Source organism: Leopardus geoffroyi, chromosome B3, assembly GCF_018350155.1.
Source record: "Leopardus geoffroyi isolate Oge1 chromosome B3, O.geoffroyi_Oge1_pat1.0, whole genome shotgun sequence".
NCBI lineage: Eukaryota > Metazoa > Chordata > Mammalia > Carnivora > Felidae > Leopardus > Leopardus geoffroyi.
In genome coordinates, this window is record NC_059337.1 from 118,969,203 (window position 1) to 118,988,771 (window position 19,569).

Below are 19,569 nucleotides of genomic sequence, written 5' to 3' on the forward strand. Positions count from 1 at the left end.
CCAGACAGCAAGTGTTTATTTTGAAAACTATGCTTTCCATTTAATCGAATCTCTCTGAATGTAAGGAGCCTTTCCTTAAAGACTCCCTCAAAGGGGAGACATGTGGCCCTAATGCCCTTTCTCTCTAGACTTGTTACAATATCAGATTCCTCCGGAGAAATCATATGCTTAGGTCTAGATGCTTTAGACAAGGGAAATATTCAAGTATTTCAGCGGATTTTTAGACACAGGATCAGAGATAACACAAGTTCCTGGAAACCTCAATCAAATGGGAAAGACTAAATGTTGAAAGATATGGAGGAGGAAGGATCTGAGGCGGACAGGTTTCACCAACCCTACAAGTGGGGCACAGAAGATCAAAGGTATCCTTTTTGGTGATTTCATCACTCTCTGATATTTTTCTTTGTTGTTTAAACCTTTCATTTTGAAATAATTTTAGACCCACAAAAATGTGGGTCAAAAATAGTACAGGGTTCCCTATATAATTCCTCCCCTTCCCTTAATGTTAACATTTTACATAACCATACTACAAATATCAAAATCAGGAAGTTAAGTTACCATTGATACAATACTATGTAACCATGAGAGTATTACTGAAATTAAGTTATCGCTATCTTGGAGAAGGGACTTACTCAAATGGGATGTATACTGGCTGCTAAGAAATGGAAACTTGGAGCTCTCTTGTCCCACAAAAACTGTAAACAAGAAATAGACCCAGGCAGGATCATGAGTGAAATCATAACCAATACTGGAGTTAACTGGGAGCCCATCCCACCTCCAACCTTTTCTCCTTTAACTCTCACTCGGATTTTTGGAAAAGTAAATGGATCTCAGATGTCAATGGAGGATAAAAAAAACCCAAAAGAATCTGTAACTGTGGTTGACACTATTTCTCTACAGGAAGATCTTTCTCAGTCATCTCTGATTGTTATTTTATTAATCTTACGATGGCATTGTTTTTGATCCCCATATGTATATATGTATGTATGTATTTATTTACATTTTAGACATTAACAGCAGTTTGCTCTCACTTGGCAGCCAGTGATTTATCTTATAGTCTTGCCTCCAAGATATTTCCAGTCCTCTAACATTTGACATAATCTGTTTAGGCAATATTTAAACAGGTGTCCTAAGTTTAATTCAGATAGTGAAATTACTCATTGATGCTATACTGATCAGAGATAACACTGAAATAATTCATTCTGAAACTCAACCTTTCCATATTGAATTTATAATAAAAGTCAGTGGGCTATTAAGCATGGAAAAGTTCAGGGGCCTTTTACAAGATACAAACATTTCTGGGTGTGTAATTATCTGGGGGTAACCAGAGAGATCCTACCCTAAATCAGGCAAAGGCTTTTGTCTATCCATAAGTCCCTACCCTTAAAATAGGGGCACAGAAATTAATTTTTATGTTTAATATTGGAGATAGTACGCCACATATTGGGGTATTAATCTACAGCTACTTCAAGTCACTAGACAAACACTGGAATTTGTATGAAGTCGCTCCTCTCTTACAGCAGCTGATTCTTTTTCAGATTGTGAGCAAGCCGCCCTGGCAGTTGGCCTGTACAATACTTATTTCTTCCATGGAGTTCCTATGTGCTGAATTCCCTACAGGAAGGCACTTTTGAATGGCCAACGCAAGGCCTCCTCCTTAGCTGCTTTCCCCTCATGTGCCTGGGAGCCATTTCTGCGTCTCTTCACAGCATCCTGGGTATCAGGGAAGGGAGAGGGAGAAGTCACCTTTCACCATGCCTTTCTGAAATCTGAGTGCAGATTTCAATTGTGCTGGCGGCTGTGATAGCCCACGAAGTCTTTGTAAGCTGAGTGTCCCTAGATTGTGCACAGCCTGTAACTCTTTAAGCAACAGGTGTTTAAAAAACCCTGCAGCAGTTACTCGGGAGATAGAGTAGTCAAAGCTCACCGAACTCTGAGATCTGGGACCTACTCTGGCTTCTTTTTGTTCAGCTTATAAATATTTATTGAGCTTGCCCTCACTGGGCATCTTCTGTATGCTCCCTCCACCCTGTTGTGTAACCTAGTAGGCGGAGCTGATTGGCTGGGTTCGGCTAAAGAAACGCACTCAGGAATATGAAGGGCAAGAGGGGAGTGAGGTCAAGGTGTTTATTCTCTCCACTCCTACTATCTCACAGTGGACTGCCTGCCTCCCACCACCATAGCTACAACTCCTGCCAGGCAGCCGTCTCCCTTGAGACTTCAGGCCCAAGGGTCTGCCGCCAACCTTGTTTGTTTTTTAACCTTGCCAATGCCTTTGGGAATAGTCCCTTTATGAAACTCTCCACAAACTATGCATTTGGAATGTGCCACTTGATTCCTGCCAGAACTCAGACACAACTCAACCCTCACACTGCCAGTGTCGACACTTGTGAATGAAGAGCAAAACTCTTACTGAGCACCCACTATAGGTGGATTAGTGCGGTGCTTTTACACGTTAGCCCGTGTAATCATCACAATAAACCTTTTACGGATAAGGAGACTGGATTCAGGGGCTCCATTACATATCTTGCTAAAGATCACCAGGCTCTTAAGGAGCAGGATCAGACCGGAACCCAGGTAGATCTCATCCCAGAAACATCTACCTGCTCTGGAAGCCACCCTAGGTACTCTTAACTCTAGAAAAAGGCTTGGTAAAGGATTGAGAGGCAATGGAAGGATTAGGACTGTTTCTTCACTGATCATCTGAATTATAATCGCCTGGGATGCTTTATAAAACTCCAGGTTCTCTGAACTACTAGTATCTTTCCCAATCTCAGCGGTCTTGGTGCGTCTATTTCCACACTCACTGCGCTGGATTGCATAATAATGAACTCTTATTTTGGCAGATACTTCCTTCCAATTAGACACTAGTGGATTTTCACAAACTCTAGCTGACTTCATACAGCGGCTTAGCGTGTCCAAGCGTCCAATCTGAATATCGCAAAGTTTCCAATTGCAATTGCTTCCCCGGGAGGTGGAGGGACTCCTGGCCGGACACGTGACTCTGGGGAGCCGGCCTCGCTGTTCCGCAATAATCAGGATGGCGGCTACGGTGACGCTGGAGCCCGCGGGCTGCTGCGGGTGGGACGAGCCCGTGCGCATCACTGTGCGTGGCCTCTCCCTGGGACAGCCTGTCACGCTGCGCACTAAAGTGGTAGACTGGAGGTACACTGGAGACAGAGGCACATTCCTCCTTGTTCCTTGGTTTCGAAGGGGTAAAGATCATGCCCCATCCCAGCCGTGGGGGGAGTGACTGATGGAAATGGTGGGAAAGAAAGGTCTTTCCATGTTGGGTTCTGGTCATCCTTTCCCAGCAAAGGCTTCCTTCCATACTCCCTGGTCCAGATGCAGGGTTTGGAGGTGTGACCAGGTATCTGTTGAGGAGATGGGAGGAACTGGTGAGAGCTCTAGGTCAGCAGAAATTGGTAGGCCATAGCAGTACAGAAAGGGAAGAAATGGGAAGACAGATAAGGGGAGCAGGGGTGGGTCCGAGTGGGGAGAAGCCACGTGAATTAGAAGAGGGACAAACAAAAAAAGAAGAAATGGTGAACATTCTAAATATTCCTTGTATCAGCCCCTTGCTTCCAGTTCTGCCTTTGTTCTCAAATCTCAGCCCTTCATTTTTCCTCAAATATTGCTTTGTGTATGTTCAAAAGGCTTATTTATAGCATAAAGTTCAGATACCTCAGCCTGGCATTCAGGGTTCTCCATGAGTGTGACCCCAGTTTATGACCTTGTCCGACTGTAACCTCTTGAGTCTCTTAGCTCATCTCCACCCATCGCTCCCTCCACAGAGTGGAGCTTCCTTCTGTGCCCGCTGTGTGTGTTAGCACACTCCATCCTTGACAAATTCTGTCCATTCTTCCAGGCCTAGGTCAGTTCCTACCTGCTCCACAACTTTCTTGACCTTATCCAGGCCTCCATGTCCCACACAAATTTATAAATCACTCCTACTCTGTACCAGTTTCTTATCTGCGTTTTTAGTTCCAGTATAGTGAACATACAGCGTTAGTTTCAGGTGTACAATACACTGATTCTGTACCAGTAATTTTAACTCTCAATCCTGTGACACCTCACAGTGTTAAATATTCGGCTAACTGTACTGTCCAAGGATCATGTCTTCTGTCTCTGCTGCCCTTCCAAATCCCCCAGTACTTTACCATCTTACTACATAGTCCTCACTGTTAAAGTGTCTAACAGCTACAGGGTGTTTCACCAAGTAGGTAAATCACCTCCTCCTTAATTACTGGGGCAAGCTGTTTCCATGTTTTAGCTAGCTTACATTTACTGCTTTTTTAAAAATTTTCCTTCTGGGGTGCTTGAGTGGCTTGGTCAGTTAAGCGTCTCTGACTTTTGGTTTCAGCTCAGGCCATGATCTCACGGTTTTGTGAATTTGAGCCCCACGTTGGGCTGTATGCTGGCAGTGTGGAGCCTGCTTGGGATTCTCTCTCTCCCTCTCTCTCTCTGCCCCTCCCTGACTTGCACACGGTCTCTGTCTCTCTCAAGGTAAATAAACTTTAAAAAAAATTTTTTTTTTTTTACTTTTTTCCTTCTGGGGGCACCTGAGTGGCTCATTCAGTTAAGTATTGGACTCGATTTTGGCTCAGGTCATGATCTCAGTTTTCACGAATTTGAACCCCACATCAGGCTCTGCGCTGATAGCGTAGAGCCTGCTTGGGATGCTCCCTCTCCTTCTGCCCCTCCCAGAAAAATAAATAAACAAACATTAAAAAAATTTTCCTTCTGAAGTCCTTCATCTAATATTAGCATATTAGCATATTAGCATAATTGACAATAATGGAGTACAGACGTACCTCAGAAATATTGTGGGTTTTTTTCCAGACCACTGCAGTCAAGCAAATATCATAATAAACGTGAGTCTAATGGATTTTTTGGTCTCCCAAGTGCATGTAAAAGTTAAATTTTAATTGAGTATGCAATAGCATTATGTTTAATAAACAACGTTCAGGGGCGCCTGGGTGGCTCAACTGGTGAGGCGTCCGACTTGGGCTCAGGTCATGATCTTACGGCTCATGAGTTTGAGCCCAGCATCGGGCTCTGCGCTAACAGAGCCTGCTTGGGATTCTCTCTGTTTCTGCCCTTCCCCCACTTGCTCTCTTTCTCTTTCTCTCTCTCAAAATAAATAAATAAACTTAAAAAAAATGTTCTACCTTAATTAAAAAATGCTAACCATCATCTATGCTTTCAGTGAGTCATGATCAGAGATCACCATAACAAATTGCAAGAATTACCAAAATGTGACACAGAAACACAGAGTAAGCAAATGCTGTTGAAAAAAATGGAAGTGATAGACTTGCTCGACACAGGGTTGCCACAAACCTTCAATTTGTAAAAAAAATGCAATCTCTGTGAAGTGCATTAAGGTAAAGCAAAATAAAATGAGGTGTGCCTGCAATTTGCTAAGGGCTTTACATGGGGAAGATATTACGGTCTTGAATGCGAATGGGAAGAAGTTGAGGCTCAGAGTGGTTAAGTAAATTGCTTCAGGTCACACAGGCCATAAGAAGAAGAGCCAGGTTTTAAACCCAGTTGCCAGATTCCAACTTAAGAGCACTTCACGTCCATGCCACATTGGCTTCCCAGGGCTTGATTGATGATGATGATGATGATGATGATGATTGATTAATTATTTCTACTTTCTTCTGTGTATGAAATCTGACCTATTGGTGTATTTCTTTTTGTTAAGAGCCTGCTTTTATCTAGATGTCACTCAAATTAAGTCATACGTGATTAATATGATATCCCGCCAGGATTTTTTGCACATGAGACTAAATTTAGTTGTTTCATCTCTTCACAACCATGAAGGCAACATGGCCATGAGGGCACTGAGTATTTTAAAAGTTAATGTAAAAAAGTTATGGCAAGGTTAGAAGGTGGTCACAAGTGATACTTTTCCTGAAACAGTGCCTGCTCTTACTGGTTGAAGATGAATTGTTAGATGAAAACGATAGTGTTCTTGTACCTTGTGTATTGCCTAATAGAACATTTTATCATTCTTAACACGTCAGTGTGTCAATATCTTGCTCTTACGATAGGAGGCATTTGATCCTAAACACCTGAAAAACAGATAAAGACCAGTTTCGCCCCAAGATGACTATATGGAATGATTTTGGATGTCCCAAAATACATATATATATATATATATATATATATATATATATATATATATATATATATATATACACACACACACTCTTTAGCCTGTGACACACAGAATCTTTGGTACAGTGCCAGCATCCCAGAGAGAATACCATGTTAGCATTGCCATTTTTTGTAAATTCTCAAGGGATAGTTATTCTCATCTAATAAGGCAGGTTGGTGAAAAGAGGAATAATACCTGATGTGTTTTGAAAAGAAATGAGGACAGGACAAAATGTTGAAGGGTTTTGTCAAAAGCGACTTGTCCTAGACAGACATTGGGTCAAAAGACAAGTGTAAGGCCAAGTTCTGCACTTCCCAGCCATGTTACCTTGGGGATGTGATTTAATATCTCTAGTTTGTCTCAGTTTGCCAGTCTGAAAATAGAATTTGATATCTAATTTGGTGTACATATGAAGCTCAAAGTTAAGGAGCAAGTATGAAAGGGTTTTTTTTTTTTTTTTTTTTTGCAAGCTTCAAAGTATTACACAACTAAGAGGAACTGTTAACTGATTTACAGTATGGACTGTTGCCGCCAGAAGGCAAGTCTCTGGGGTCCCACAGTTAGATGGTGCATTGGGCACTTAGGGAACAGGTTAGGATTATTGGGGCCCTAGGCAATTAAAAGAGAAGGTGGATAGACAGGGAAGAAAAAAACCTATGAATGGAGTTTGGAGGCTCCATATTATCCGAACTTAAATGTTACGTAGACCAACACTGAGGCACAAACATCCCCTTAAGAACCAAAAGCAGGGGGAGCCTGGCTGGCATAGCCAGTAGAGCATGCGACTCTTGATCTCAGGGCCATGAGTTCGAGCCCCATGTTGGGCATGGAGCCTACTTTAAAATAAAACAAAACAGGGTGGCGGGTCCAGGTGCCTTTGTATACTGAGAGCATAAGAAATTGAATACATGGCATCCTGTAGTCAAATCTGGGATAACTGCAGACCAGGCCCCACAATCTGGTAAATAGCAACATTATCTCTATGCCTCTCAGAACCAGGCTAGACAGGCAGGAGTGGGGCTGGAAGGGCTAGGCCACGTGCCTCCAAGTAAAACCTAATAGAAGAATCCAGATTCAAAATGAGTGATATCTCAGAGGTTCCAAATTTTCCCCTACCCTCACCCCCTGGTCTGGTACCTTTATTCTCCAGAAATAATTAAAGTGGGCTGAATGATTCATGTCAAAAGGAGTAATACCTTGCTTTTTCTTTGTTATTAAAGCAGCAGAAACTGTCAAAGAAGGCTAAAAAGCAATAAACCTTAGCACAGTTTTCTGAGAGCTTTTGAAAATACACTCTCCCCTACACCCACAGATTTTAAGGTAGGGCCCAAGAGGGACAGTCAGCTTCTACAACAGTGTTAATGGTTAAGGATCTTCTGCATCAAGATCATTTGAGGAGCTTGTTAAAAAGCAGAATCCCAGGGGTGCCTGGGCGGCTCAGTTGGTTAAGTGTCCAACTTCGCCTCAGGTCATGATCTCACGGTTGGTGGGTTCAAGCCTGGAGCCTGCTTTGGATTCTGTCTCTCTCTGTCTCTCTGTCTCTCTCTCTGTGTGCCCCTCCCCTGCTCATGCTCTGTCTCTGTCTCAAAAACAAACGTTAAAAAATTTTTAAAAATGAGGAATCCTGTGTGCTACACCCCAGAATATTGATTGAGTAGGCTGCAAGTGAGGCCTAGAAATCTGTATTTTAACCAGCTCTCACAGGTGTTCATACACATTAAATTGAGAGAAGCCATAGCCCCAAGAGCTAATTTTTAAAAAAAAATTTTTTTTAACGTTTTATTTATTTATTTATTTTTTTTTTAAATTTTTTTTTTTCAACGTTTATTTATTTTTGGGACAGAGAGAGACAGAGTATGAACGGGGGAGGGGCAGAGAGAGAGGGAGACACAGAATCGGAAACAGGCTCCAGGCTCTGAGCCATCAGCCCAGAGCTCGACGCGGGGCTCGAACTCACGGACCGCGAGATCGTGACCTGGCTGAAGTCGGACGCTTAACCGACTGCGCCACCCAGGCGCCCCTATTTATTTTTGAGACAGGGAGAGACAGAGCATGAACAGGGGAGGGTCAGAGAGAGGAAGACACAGAATCTGAAACAGGCTCCAGGCTCTGAGCTGTCAGCACAGAGCCCGACGCGGGGCTCGAACTCACAGACCGCAAGATCATGACCTGAGCTGAAGTCGGCTGCTCAACTGACTGAGCCACCCAGGCGTCCCCCCAAGAGCTATATTTGGGATATATGAAAGAAGTTTGGTGGTGGGGAGAGCAGGATCAGGGAACACAGCCTCAACCTGGCTTGACTCACACCCCTCTCTCTGCTGCCTCTTCTTCATCAGAAAGTTCTTCATTTTTTTCCCCTCTACTTTCTAATTACTATTCCTTGCCATGTACTCACACAGATATACTGCCGACTCTTGAGATTACTAAGGTAACTGCCAGAAAGATGACTCTGTTCCAACTCTTATATCTCGCAAATATCAAAACTGAGGCCCAGAGAGGAAAAACATGACTAAGATCACAGTAGTGGTTGATATCTGAAGTAATACCCTTTTGAATACCCTTAATCAAAATCTTTTCAACTACTTCAGGCTGTCTTATATCATTCAGCTGACGAAAACTCTTTTCAGGTACTGGTAAAGTGGAAGTGTTTTGAAATTACCTTCAAAATGGCCTCCTACAACACAGTCATCAAAAAGCATCTTAAACCTTCTGTAGTTTCTTAGGTTCCAAAGCTGTTTATATTGGTTACCAGGCAACCACCTCTTTAGAATTCCATGAGTCTACTCACAGAATTTGCAGGTTCAATCAGTGGTATCTTCGGCTATTTATTTAATTTCCTTTTGTAAACAACTTCGGGAAATTGCCTTGTATTTATTGATTGATGCCACAATGGATTCCTTAGTCATCCTTTGAAAATAAACCCCTACATGTGTGCTGCTCAATTTTTTCCCCCACTAGGCTTCATAAGTACTGCTGGGAAAAGGCAAAGCAGTGAACACATGAACACCCAGCTCTGGCATGAAGATCACTAGGCTGATAGAACAAACCGTAAAGTAGAATGGGTCTGTCTTTGGGGTCTTTTCTGTTCCCCTTTCATCACCACCCCCCACTGAATCCCCTTCCTTCACATAGTTCAATTCCATCTCCCCTGGTCCCCAAATCCTGGCTAGATTATCAGCTGATGACACTATTTTTACAAAGGGATTCTTCAAATCCCCTATTTCTAATAGTAAAATCCCAGACCTCCAGAATACTAGTCTTCAGGAGTTCCTTTACAGAACTAATTTGTCCTGACGGTAAGGAAGATTTCTGGGCATAAGGTTCTGTCTGTTGTGTTGACCTGGGGCCATGCTATCCAGGTGGTTACCACTGAGAGAAATGAACACTACCAAGTGAGAAAATGAGCACTCACTTCAGTGCCTGGGCTCAAGCTGTGCTCAGACCCTGGGACCCTTACAAAAGGGTGAAAAGACATGGTCTCTGAGATGAAAAAAGACTGAAAGACTTAAAAAAAAAATTAAACAGAATTTGGGCACCTGGGTGGCTCAGTCAGTTAAGCACCTGACTTCGACTCAGGTCATGATGTCACGGTTCGTGAGTTCTAGCCCCGCGCTGGGCTCTTTGCTGACAGCTCCGAGCCTGGAGCCTGCTTCAGATTGTGTGTCTCCCTCTCTCTCTGCCCTGCCCCTGCTCACATTCTTTCTCTCTCTCTCTCTCTTAAAAATAAATAAAAGCATTTTAAAAAATTAAAACTGGGCGCCTGGGTGGCTCAGTTGGTTCAACTTCGGTTCAGGTCATGATCTTACAGTTCGTGAGTTCCAGCCCCATGTCAGCCTCTTGGCTGACAGCAAGGAGCCTGGAGCTAGCCCACTTTGGGTTCTGTGTCTCCCTTTCTCTCTGCCCCTCCCCTGCTCACACTCTGTCTCTGTCTCTCAAAAAGAAATAAATGTTAAAAAAATTTTTTTTAATTAAACAGAATTACCATGTGATCCAGCAATCCTACTACTTCTGCGTATATACCCAAAAGAATTGAAAACAGGGGCTCTTATACAGGTATTTGTACACTCATGTTCATAGCAGCACATGCACAATAGTAAATGTGAAAACAACCCCATATCCATCAGTAGATGGATAAACAAAAGGCGTTGCATACATGCAGCAGAATATTATTCAGCATTAAAAAAGAAGGAATTTCTGATACATGCTACATATATGGATGGACCTGAAAGACACACTAACTGAAATAAGCAGACACAAGGGGACAAATACTGAATGATTCCACTTATATGAGGTAACTAGAGCAATCAAATTCCTAGAGACAGAGAGTGGTTTCCAGGGGCTGTGGGGGGTTTTCAGTTTGGGTGATGAAAAAGTTCTGGAGATGGACAGTGGTGATGGTTGCACAACAATGTGAGTGTATTTAACTGTACACTTAAAAATTGTTAAAATGGGGGTGCCTGGGCTCTGTCCATTGGGTGTCCAACTATTGGTCTTTTTGTTTTTTAATGTTTTTTAACATTTTATTTTTTGAGAGACAGAGAGTGTGAGCAGGGGAGGGGCAGAGACAGAGGGAGACACAGAATCCAAAACAGACTCCAGGCTCTGAGCAGTCAGCACAGAGCCTGATGTGGACCTTGAACCCACAGACATGGTATCATGACCTGAGCTGAAGTCAGACACTCAACCAACTGAGCCACCAAGCACCCCTCTGCTTGGGTCTTGATCTCCAGGTCACGGGTTTGGGCCCTGCTCTGGGCATGAAGCCCACTTAAAACAAAATGGTTAAAATGGCACATTTTATGTTGCTATATACAATTAAAAAAATACTGTTTAATTATAAAAGCCATGTTATTTCTGATAGAAATTATGGACAAAGAAGAAAATTAAAACTACCCAAAATACAGGACGCCTGGGTGGCTCAGTTGGTTAAGGGTCCACCTTGATTTCAGCCTAGGTCATGATCTCACAGTGATGGGATCATGCCCCACATCAGGCTCCAAGTTGAGCCTGCTTGGGATTCTGTCTCTCCCTCTGCCCTTCCCTCGTGCTTGTGTGTGCGCTCCCAAAATAAATAAACTTAAAAAAAAAAAAAAAAGACATTTAAAGCATAATGGTTTAGAGCACAGACTCTGGAATCTGATTGCAGAGATATAAATCCCAGTATATCTAGTTGCTTGATCTTTAGCAAATCATTTCACCTCTCCAGGCCTTAATTTTCTCATAAGGTTCTTGTAAGGATTAAGAGCTAGCTATTATTATTTACTTTCTTTAGTTTCTGTGCCCCAAATACACTGAAATATCCCACAGAACCAGTGCAAAAGTAATTAGAGCTATAGGGAGTTGCATGATTAATGACCAGCAGGACATAAGAACATTCGAAACTAAGTAAAAAGTCCTTGGGTGGCCTTATTGGGAGCAGTGGCAAACACAAATTGTGGGCTTGAAATAAGCTTACACAATTTGCAGGTTTCTCTAATAAAAAGGATATGAAAAATCATGAATGTAAAATCAAATACAAGGCCTTGGAAAGGGCCTGAAGTTAAGTTTAATGAAATATCCACTCCTGGGTGGATTTTATGAAAAAGTGGGGAGGGGAGCCTGGGTGGGTCAGTCGGTAGAGTGTCTCATCTGACTTACACTCAGGTCATGCTCTTGCTGTTTTTGAGTTTGAACCCCACATGGGGCTCTGTGCTGTCAGCCTGGAGCCTGCTTGGGATTCTGTATCTCCTGCTCTCTGCCCCTTCCCCACTCGTGCTCTAGCTCTCTTTCTCTCTCTCTCTCAAAGATAAACATCAAAAAAATTTTTAAAGACTTGACTTCAAAAAAAAAAAAAAAAAAAGTGGGGAAAAGGTGAAATGTCCCGGATGAGAAAGAGATCACGTTTGCCTAAATACAGCAACTTGACAATGCAGTATAATCTCAACTGGCTATTTTTACACCTATAAGGAATGAGGTTGAGGTCACACAGCTAGTAAGACTCCAGGCCCCTAAAATGTAGGATAGTAGAAGATAAGCATATACACAGGTAAATATACAAGCAAAACACCATGATGCACACTTTTAATGAAACGCCCTATAATTATTAATGGGAGTGAATCAGTCAACAAATTGATAAGACTCAATTCCAGGCCTGCACTCGTCTTAGCCATTGACAGCCAGCAACCAGCCCCTGTGCAGCCAACACTGCACAAGCCAAAAAGCTTATGAGAAGCAGAACTAGGAAATTCTTATCCCACATAAAAAGTGCAGGTTTTTCAGTATATAAAGCAAGTTCATGTATATCTATTTTCGCTCTTTCTTTTATTTTTTGTTTATTTATATTTGAGAGAGAGAGAGAGCGCGCGCGCCAGCCGGGGAGGGGGCAGAGAGAGAGAAGGAGACAATCTGAAGTAGGCTCCAGGCTCTGAGCTGTCAGCATAGAACCGGACTTGGGACAAAATCACGAGCTGTGAGATCATGACCTGATCCCAAGTCGTATGCTTAACCGACTGAGCCACTCAGGCGCCGCTTTGGCTTTTTTTTTTTTTTTTTTTTTTTTTTTCAAGTAAGCTACTGACCTCATGTGCAAGAGTCTGGCCCTCCAAGCTCAATTTGGCGTCCTCCTTGGCCGCACAGGGCTTTCAGCCTGAGGCAACCTGCCACTAGAGGGTCTCTACTGGTTTCTAACTTTCTCCACGGTGTTCATTGAAACGAGGTCAAAAGTCAACAGACAAAATGGTGGCCTCCTCTGCGGCCATACTGCGAGCTTCTGGACTCCGCCGATGGGGTCAGCTGCCAGGCTCTCCAGCGCTATGGTCTTGTGGCCGGGTCTCGTGGGCACCTGCCCGGAGGACAGCGACCTGGCGCCTGGAGCCCGCGGGCCGCTGCGGGTGGGACGAGCCCGTGCACATCGCGGTGCTCGGCCTCGCGCCGGGACAGCCTGTCACGCTGCGCGCGTCCCTGCGCGACGAGAAGGGCGTGCTCTTCCGGGCCCACGCGCGGTATCAAGCGGACGCCGGCGGCCTCCTGGACCTGGCGCGCGCGCCCGCGCTGGGCGGCAGCTTCACGGGGCTCGAGCCCATGGGGCTGCTCTGGGCCCTGGAGCCCGAGAAGCCCTTGGTGCGGCTGGTGAAGCGGGACGTGCAGACGCCCTTCGCGGTGGAGCTGGAGGTGTTCGAGGGCCACGAGCCCGACGCCGGGCGGCTCCTGGGCCGGGCGGTGCTGGAGCGCGACTTCTTGCGGCCGGGGATGCGGCGGGTGCCGGTGCGCGCGGGCCGGGTGCGCGGCACGCTCTTCCTGCCGCCTGGTGAGTGCCTTGCATCCCAGGCTGTTCTAAGGAATTGGTAACTGAGACCCACATTTCCTAAACTTAACGCCGCACTCCAGAGCTTGTCATACATTCTGGATGGAAGTTTTTCCTCTTTAAATATCATGCCACTTCCCGTATGCTAAAAAGTGGTTTCTGTCTTTGGGGCTCTCCACTGCCCAGGGCGATGAGCGATCTTATCCATGCCCATTTCTCAGATGGGAAAACAGGCTGCTCGGTGGCTGGCGGGCATGGCCGGGCCAGGGTCACAGGGCAGGTGGGAGCAGCGCGGGGATCAGGCAGGGCAGACCACGTCACCCCGGGCACCCACCACCCTTCCACACAAATAACCTTTATGTTGGACGAATGCCACTGAGCTGTATGCTAAAAAGTGCATTCAACATACTCACAAAGTGCATTTCTTTTAAGTGCCAGCCACGCAGCTGTATTTCAAATACCAGTGTTAGGTAATGAGTTATGCTGCTGTGCAAGAGTGATCTTTGCCTCTTCTCACATCGAACTTCCAAGGGAGCTAATCTAGAGGCCGTCCCCCGAAATCCTAAAAAAACAAACAAACTGATTGTCCTCTTTCCCCATATAAATAGTCTGTCGGTGATTCTCAATCTGGGTTGATTAACCCCTACTCCTGGAGACATTTTTGTTGTCACAACCAAAAGGTGGGGGAGGATATTATTGGCATCCAGTGGGTAGAGGCCAGAGATGCTGCCAAACATGCAGAATGCACAGGACAGTCCACACAACAAAGAAATGTCTTACTCAAAATGTCTGTAGTGCTAAGGTTGAGACACCCTAGTCTAAGTAAAAACAAGGTGCTTACTAGGTTAAAGGGGCCCAGAAGCAAGACCCCCTACCCCACCTTTTACAACCAAATTCCAGACTGAAACCCCTCCTGTATAGAAATGCTGGAGTTGCCATATCTCAGAGAATCCCTAAACTGAATTCTGTCATTCTCCAAAACAGGAGGCTCTGCTTTATTCTTACAGCTCGTCAGCAATTCACAACCTTAGCCAGTGGCTGCACAGTCAACTGAAATCCTGTGGTTGGAATTGGATCTTATACATCTCTGTATGTCCAGATTCCTAGAGGCTTGCCCAGGGATATAGTAGGAACTCAATAAATCATACTGACTGAATCAGTAAGAATCCCCCCACCCACCCAAAAACAAACCAAACAAACAAACAAAAACCTTTTACCACCCATATTGGCACCTGATACTTCAGTCAAGTCAATCTTGTGTTAACTATTTCAATGTCTACGTTGTGGCCCATTTAAAACTTGTTTTCTGTCTCAAGACTTTTGTAAATAACGGAGAAGGGTTCAGTCATTTAACAAATATGTATTAAGCCAATGACTATGGTACATAGTGGGATGCGGTAGCTAGCGAAGTCAGACATGGTCCTCACTGGACTTACAGCCTAATAAAGGACCCAGGTAACTATGCTTGCACCTATAAGCTTGATAAGCGCTATGATAAGGGAAATACGGGCCCAGGGTGCTGATGGAGACATAAAAGGGTATCTGACTCAACTCAGCCTTGGGGGAGATCTGGGAAGTCTTCTGGGAAGGGAGATCTAAACTTTGATTTGAAAGCTGAAGGTCAACCAGGTGATAAAAAGTGGAGGGTGAAGAATAGCATATACCATTTTCAGGGGCCAAAGAGAACAGAGCATATTTAGGGATAGTGTTCTTTAAGGTTGGAGCAGAGAATGCAAGGAGGTGGGGAGTATATCAATACCCCTTATATATGTAGAGCATTGTACAGTTCTTCAAGCATTCTCAAGTAGATTTTTTTTTTAATTTTTTTTTCAACGTTTATTTATTTTTGGGACAGAGAGAGACAGAGCATGAACGGGGGAGGGTCAGAGAGAGAGAGGGAGACACAGAATCGGAAACAGGCTCCAGGCTCTGAGCCATCAGCCCAGAGCCTGACGTGGGGCTCGAACTCACGGACCGTGAGATCGTGACCTGGCTGAAGTCGGACGCTTAACCGACTGCGCCACCCAGGCGCCCCAGTAGATTTTTTTTTTGAGGAAGATTTTGTGGAAAATGTACATCTCACCATATGCTACTTGTAATTTGAAATATATATTTCATTTTTGAAAATTAAGTGAAAAATTCTGGAGAAAATAAAGCATTTTGTTCCCCCCCTTCCTTCTCCCTGAAGGTTACTAAAAAGGAAAAAAAAAAAAAAAGGCAACATTTTAAAAAGGGTCCTTTTTTCCACTTGCTCCTCCACTCCCAGCCTTCCTTGCTTCAGAAACTTGTCTTCACTGACTGCCAAAATCTGAAACTCCAGAATGTCTCTGGAGAGTCTAAAGCTCCTTATGATCTGTGGTGCTTTCCAGGTGCAGGACCCTTCCCTGGGATCATCGATCTGTTTGGGAGTGGTGGTGGCCTTTGTGAATACAGGGCCAGCCTCCTGGCTGGACATGGTTTTGCTGTGCTTGCTTTGGCTTATTTCAAATTTGAAGACCTCCCTGAATCTTTGGATGATGTGCGCCTGGAGTACTTTGAAGAAGCTATAGACTTCATGCTGCAGCATCCAAAGGTGAGTTCTGGTGTTTGCTTGAATGCAGGGGAGAGAGGGTAGAGCCAACACAGGACTGGATCTCAAAACCCTACCAGGACACTGGGGGCTAGAAATATGTCATGAGACACAAAAGTTCCTTCCAAAGTTATTAGGATTATTATTTCACTTCCACCCATCTCTCTCCAATCCCTAAGACTTAACTGTTTATTTTCCTTTAATAAGGAACTGTTTATTTTCCTGTCTGTTTTTTAAAATTTTTTTAAATGTTTTATATATTTTTGAGACAGAGAGAGACAGAGCATGAGCAGGGGAGGGTCAGAGAGAGAGGGAGACACAGAATCCAAAGCAGGCTCCAGGCTCTGAGCTGTGAGCCCAGAGCCCGACGTGGGGCTTGAACTCATGAACTGTGAGATCATGACCTGAGCTGAAGTCAGACGCTTAACCAACTGAGCCACCCAGGTGCCCCTATTTTCCTTTAATTCTTGACCATAATTCAAAGAGTTGTACTAAGACATTACTAACCTTAAATTCTGCTTCTCCATCTACCCCCAAGTGGCCTTATAATGCTGAATAAGGCAACTGCTTTCTCTGGGATTCAGTTTTTCTCATGTATAAGATTAATGTAGGGGTACCTGGGTGGCTTAGTCAGTTGAGTGTCCAACTCTTGATTTCAGCTCAGGTCATGATCCCAGGGTTATGAGATCAAACCCCATGTCGGGCTCTGCACTGAGCATGGAGCATGCTTGGGGTTCTCCCTCTTTCTCTCCTTTTGCCTCCGTCCCCTGTTCATGCTCTGTGTCTCTCTCTTGCTCTCAAATAAAATAATAATTTAATTTAATTTAATTTAATTTAATTTAATTTAATTTAATTAAAAAAAAAGATTAATGTAGGGGCACCTGTGTGGCTCAGTCGGTTGAGCGTCCAACTTCGGCTCAGGTCATGATCTCACAGTTCGTGAGTTTGAGCCCTGCGTCAGGCTCTGTGCTGACAACTCAGAGCCTGGAGCCTGCTTCAGATTCTGTGTCTCCCTCTCTCTCTCTGCCCCTTGCCCGCTCACACTCTGTCTCTCTCTTTCCCTCAAAAATAAATAAACATTAAAAAAATTTTTTTAAAAAGAGGAAAAAGTTTGACTCTTAAGAGACATTTTTAGGACAGTCGGTGACATTTGAATAGGGACTGTGCTGGATGCTATTAAGGAATCATTAATTTTGTTAAATGTGATAATGCTATTATGTTTTTATAGAAAAAGTTCTTATCTAAGACGTAAAAAATAATCAAAACATTTTAATGTGATTAAAAGTGGAATACATGCTCTGCAACTATCTAGATTTAAAGAAACCCAAATATTCTAATGTTAAGTAATAAATGTTAAAAAATGTTCTACAAGGTCTGTAGGGTGATCTAACTCTGTCAGAATTCAGGGACTGGTCTGTTAGCAGAGCTGCTAGAACCTCAATGGCCTTGAACTGTGATTATTGGTTTATTAGGGGAGATAAGGCCCCAGGGGAAAAAGAAGAGACCAATATATCCTATCAGTTCTGCCCTTAGACCTGGGCAAGAGGGGCTTCTGTCCTGGACAGAAGCCTTAGGTGGCCACACTCCCTGCCCACAGGGTGAGGAGTCCAAGGGACCCAGGGAACGTATCCACCTGGAACCCATGTGCCTTACACACACACACACACACACACACACACACACACACAAACACCCCATACCCTTCTGATCTGGAATACCAGAATTCTTTGCCAAATAGCACTGATCCTGCTTCCAGGCCCTATGTCTTTTCTCAGGGTCTGTCAATGTGAATATGCCTAGGCCTTAAATATGGAGACTGGGGTGTCCATATACATGTGTGAGAGGCCCCTCAAGGTACATGATGGAGCCAGGGATGGGAAGAGAAGGAATGGGGGCCAGGGACCAAGGACTGGGGCTAGCTCTCCCCCATGCCACGTTCCAGTACAGAACTTCAAGGAGTTCCAAGATTTCAAATTTGAGCCTGACATTATAAACTGTTATGAAGGTATATTTATCAAGGTGGGAGAAAATAATATATTTTATTTTTTTATTTAAAAAAATTTTTTAATGTTTATTTATTTTTGAGGCGGGGGGGGGGGGGTGGCGCATGAGTGGGGGAGGGACAGAGAGAGAGAGGGAGACACAGAATCCCAAGCAGGCTCCAGGCTCTGAGCTGTCAGCATAGACCCGTTGCGGGGTTCAAACTCACGGACCGTGAGATCATGACCTGAGCTGAAATTGGACACTCAACCGACTGAGCCACCCAGGCTCCCCAAGAAAATAATATATTTTAATAGTTTGTTTGTTTAATAGCTTTTAAATGTTTAAGTATGGGGTACATGGGTCTCTGTGTCTACTCTTGACCCAGTTGCCACAAATATTAGTGGAAGGCCTGTGTACTAGGAAGTCAATTGATTTGCTTATTAGAAAACACACTTGAGCTTTGTGGATTGTTGCATAAAAAAAAAGAAAGCAAATGACATTTAATAAAGCTAGCTAGAGAATATAAAATCACTGTTTGTGTCCTCCATTTACAAATTCTAGGCTTGTTCTCTCTTTTTCAGGTGAAAGGCCCTGGTGTTGGGCTTCTTGGCTTCTCCAAAGGAGGTGACCTGTGTCTCTCAATGGCCTCTTTCTTGAAGGGCATCACAGCCACTGTACTTATTAATTCCTGTGTGGCCAACACAATATCTCCTCTGCATTACAAGGATATGTTTATTCCCAGTCTTGGCAGTGACCCAGGGAAACTTGTAGTTACTGAGTCAGGGGTTTTAATTTTTTTGGGTGTTTGGGATAATCCACTGGAGGAACTCAACTATCAAAGTATTATTCCATTGGAAAGAGCCCAGGGGCCTTTTCTGTTTCTTGTTGGCATGGATGATCATAACTGGAAGAGTGAATTCTATGCTCGTATAGCCTCTGAACGGTTACAAGCCCATGGGAAAGACAGACCCCAGATAATCTACTACCCAGGAACTGGTCACTGTATTGAACCACCTTATTTTCCTCTTTGTAGAGCTTCTGTGCATACAGTGTTAGGCAAAGCAATACTCCATGGAGGTGAGCCAAAGGCACAGTCAAGGGCACAGGTAGATGCCTGGCAGGCAATTCAAACTTTCTTCCATAAACATCTCAATGGTAAAAAATCTGTGCCGTCCAGCAAAATGTGACATTGTAATCATAGACCAGATACTATGAATAAAAATCTAATTCATACAACATGTATTGGGTTTTCCAGAGCACATAGGAAACTTTTTTTTTAAGTTTGTTTATTTCGAGGGGCTTTGGGTGGCTCAGGTTGGTTAAGCGTCCAACTTCTACTCAGGTCATGATCTTTTGGTTCGTGGGTTCAAGCCCAGTGTCAGGCTCTGTGTTGACAGCTCAGAGTCTGGAGCCTGCTTCAGATTCTGTGTCTCCCTCTCCCTTTCTCTCTCTCTGTCCCTTCGCTGCTCACATTCTGTCTCTCAAAAATAAATAAATATTTAAAAAAAATTTTTTATAAAGTTTATTTATTTTGAGAGAGAGAGCGCATGAGCACGGGAGGGGCATAGAGAG

At 43.9% G+C, this 19,569-nt stretch overlaps 2 protein-coding genes across 2 annotated transcripts; one reads left to right on the forward strand and one right to left on the reverse strand.

Annotated features, from left to right (window-relative positions):
- Positions 1–920: 920 nt before the first annotated feature.
- On the reverse strand, positions 921–13,179 carry LOC123584072. Its single transcript, XM_045451501.1, has 2 exons — positions 13,083–13,179; positions 921–3,131 (listed from the first exon to the last, which is right to left on the reverse strand). The coding sequence occupies exon 2, from the start codon at positions 3,100–3,102 to the stop codon at positions 2,449–2,451; it is 654 nt and encodes a 217-aa protein (XP_045307457.1). The 5' UTR covers positions 3,103–3,131; positions 13,083–13,179; the 3' UTR covers positions 921–2,448.
- On the forward strand, positions 12,736–19,235 carry LOC123584071 (acyl-coenzyme A thioesterase 6-like). The gene is made up of 3 exons (XM_045451500.1): positions 12,736–13,448; positions 15,815–16,017; positions 18,579–19,235. Exons 1-3 carry the CDS (start codon positions 12,878–12,880, stop codon positions 19,182–19,184), a joined length of 1,380 nt encoding a protein of 459 aa, XP_045307456.1. The 5' UTR covers positions 12,736–12,877; the 3' UTR covers positions 19,185–19,235.
- The last annotated feature ends 334 nt before the right edge of the window (positions 19,236–19,569 follow it).

Coding starts and splice junctions, on each gene's coding strand:
- LOC123584072 (XM_045451501.1), bottom strand. CDS start 3,102: ATGCGCACGGGCTCGTCCCACCCGCAGCAGCCCGCGGGCTCCAGCGTC.
- LOC123584071 (XM_045451500.1), top strand. CDS start 12,878: ATGGTGGCCTCCTCTGCGGCCATACTGCGAGCTTCTGGACTCCGCCGA. Junction 13,449..15,814: donor CACGCTCTTCCTGCCGCCTG/GTGAGTGCCTTG, acceptor GGTGCTTTCCAG/GTGCAGGACCCTTCCCTGGG. Junction 16,018..18,578: donor TCATGCTGCAGCATCCAAAG/GTGAGTTCTGGT, acceptor TCTCTTTTTCAG/GTGAAAGGCCCTGGTGTTGG.